This window comes from Leptonychotes weddellii, unplaced genomic scaffold (genome assembly GCF_054177405.1).
Source record: "Leptonychotes weddellii isolate Sample4059 unplaced genomic scaffold, ASM5417740v2 HiC_scaffold_17989, whole genome shotgun sequence".
Lineage (NCBI taxonomy): Eukaryota > Metazoa > Chordata > Mammalia > Carnivora > Phocidae > Leptonychotes > Leptonychotes weddellii.
Window position 1 is genome coordinate 1,264 of NW_027764141.1, and position 2,742 is coordinate 4,005.

General features: G+C 48.2%; 1 protein-coding gene across 1 annotated transcript; it reads right to left on the minus strand.

Moving 5' to 3' along the window:
• Nucleotides 1–364: 364 nt before the first annotated feature.
• On the minus strand, nucleotides 365–2,736 carry LOC145718578 (HCLS1-associated protein X-1). The gene is made up of 5 exons (XM_081810084.1): nucleotides 2,548–2,736; nucleotides 1,441–1,492; nucleotides 1,209–1,315; nucleotides 989–1,079; nucleotides 365–837 (listed from the first exon to the last, which is right to left on the minus strand). Exons 1-5 carry the CDS (start codon nucleotides 2,665–2,667, stop codon nucleotides 752–754), a joined length of 456 nt encoding a protein of 151 aa, XP_081666210.1. The 5' UTR covers nucleotides 2,668–2,736; the 3' UTR covers nucleotides 365–751.
• Between the last annotated feature and the right edge of the window lie 6 nt (nucleotides 2,737–2,742).

The following is a 2,742-nucleotide window of genomic DNA, read 5'->3' on the forward strand; positions in this document are numbered from 1 at the left end:
AATGAAAATACAAAATTTCATTACTATATCTTTTCTTCTTTGTTCTTATGATAGGCTTCCTTAGAAAAATCCCTTGTCATTTGAGTCATTTCAAGGAAACAGAGGTAAATGAATGTGCAAGATCTGCCACTCTCAGCCACAGCACTAAAGTTTGTTGTTATTTTTTTTACAAGATTTATTTATTTATTTGAGAGAGAGAGAGCATGCAAGCACGAGCAGGGGGAGGGGTAGAGGGAGAAGCAGGCTCCTCGCTGAGCAGGGAGACCGATGCGGGGCTCGATCCCAAGACCCTGAGATCATGACCTGAGCCGAAGGCAGACGCTTAACGACTGAGTCACCCAGGCGCCCCTTCCTCTTTTTAGAATCCAATGCATCCTTGTGTAGAAATTTTCCTGGAATTGTCTCTAGTTATCCCCGCTGTAAGAATAATCATTTTCTACTGGTACCTGACCCTCTCTATCAAATCAGGTTTTGGAAGTGGAACACAAAATTAAGAAATAAGAACACTGTGGGCCGAAATAATCTGGGAAGCCCTGGATGGTACTAGAAAGTGGAACAGCCTAGACAAAACCAAGACCAAGGAATTAGCATAAATAAACATTTTATTAGTCAGTTTGGGTGAGTCACATACTGACACACCCCCAACTCACTGTTTCACACACCCAAGGCCCTGAGGTGGCAGGAGAAAGTAAGCCCACAGATGGTGAGCAAAGGGTGGACAGAATCTGAAGGCCTCTGAGGGTTAACAAGGCTACCGGGACCGGAACCAACGTCCTAGGAATAAATCCAGGATGGAATAGGCATCATCCAGGGCTGGAGGTGTTGGTGATTCTGGATCTAAGGAAAAAAGTGATACACACAAACACACTAAATCAAAGAGAATGAACAAAGGACAAGGAGAGGAATAATTTAAAGAGTAGAAAAGTATGGGTTCCCCTTTCCCAAGGAAACAAGAGATGGATCCCTTTGATTCACAGACTTTACTTACCATCTCTAGGACTGCCATCTGCTTCTTGATGGGTTACTGTGGTCTCTGTCCGGCCCTCACTGTCCACCACAGTCCGGCGCTCCTCTACTGTCTACAAGGAGAAGCCCGAACCATATCTCTAACATCAATAAAGGTGAGTTCACTGGTTTCTTTACCTAGATTGCTCTCTCCATTGGCATCCTCTGGCCACAGTTCCTTCTACCCCTCTCTTCCAACTCACCCCATCTGGCTTAGTGATCTTGGTCACAGAGACGCTCTTGAAATAAGACTTGGGCTGGGGCTGCAGAACTGGGCCGAGGCCCTCCTGGGAAACCTGGGAATCAAGATCTAGAAGGGCAGAGAGAGGAAACACGAAATCAAGAGTCCAAAGAAAAGCAGGGACCAGGTGTGACAAGAAACTTCAGGGAGGGAGAACAGAGGGCACATTAAATGGCCATTCCCACCAGACTCACCATTGTCTTCTCTGGCTCTAGAACGGGGGGTCATAGGCCACACATCATCAAACTGTAGAAGAAGGCAAAGTAGGTGAGATGATACCTTTCAATCTGTATTGAAAGTATTCCCAAGATCCCAAACTACCTTTCCCCGGGAGAGATAATTCCACTCAGAATAGCTTTCTGTACTCACCCTTCCCCCTTCTTACCTATTTTATCTATACTTCTATCAAAAGGCTCTCCTGAACTGACACTTTTCTTTCTTTTTTTTAAGATTTTATTTATTTGAGATAGAGAAAGAGAGTGAGTATGAGAAGGGGGAAGGGCAGAGGGAGACAGAGAAGCAGACTCCCCGCTGAGCAGAGAGCCCGCTGCATGGCTCAATCCCAGGACCCAGAGATCATGACCTGAGGCGAAAGCAGACGCATCACCGACTGAGCCACCCAGGCCTCCCGGAAATGACACTTTCTATCCCACCCAACAATCTGCCTTGTCCCAGAATCATAAAGACCGGTGATTTTTTAAAAAAGATTTTATTTGAGAGAGAGCGAGCATGCACGAGTGTGCATGAGTGAGGGGGAGGGGCAGAGGGAGAGGGAGAAGCAGGCTCCCCGCTGAGCAGGGAGCCCGATGTGGGACTCGATCCCAGGACCCCGGGATCATGACCTGAGCTGAAGGCAGACGCTTAACCATCTGAGCCACCCAAGCGCCCCAGTGATTTTTTTTTTTAAGATTTTATTTATTTATTTGACAGAGAGAGACACAGTGAGAGAGGGAACACAAGCAGGGGGAGTGGGAGAGGGAGAAGCAGGCTTCCCGCTGAGCAGGGAGCCCGATGCGGGGCTCGATCCCAGGACCCCAGGATCACGACCTGAGCCGAAGGCAGACGCTTAAAGACTGAGCCACCCAGGCACCCCTGATTTTTTTTTTTAAAGAAAAAGCAGAACTCCCATCCCTGGGCCCCACCCGCACCAAATCCTACAAGAAGCTTAATACAGAAAACAGATAACAGTAAGTGGAGAGCCTAGGATCCCAACCCATGTCTGTTAGATTCTGACAAGCCTCCAGTCTGTGCTCTATTAGTTGTCGCCCACAGGCTCTCACTTTGGACCCAGAAGCACTCACCACACCAAAAGGTCTCTGGGAGCCCCAGTCTGGTGCTGGTTTGGGGGATTCACTTCTTGCATCACTCTCCAAGGCACCCCCAAAGATCCTGGGCTGGTGACTGTCTGGATACTTAAGCATTGAGTCCCGAAGTGTCTGTCCCTCCCGTCGTCTCTCACCAGGTATCTCTGACTCAGGACCGGGACCTGGAAGTTC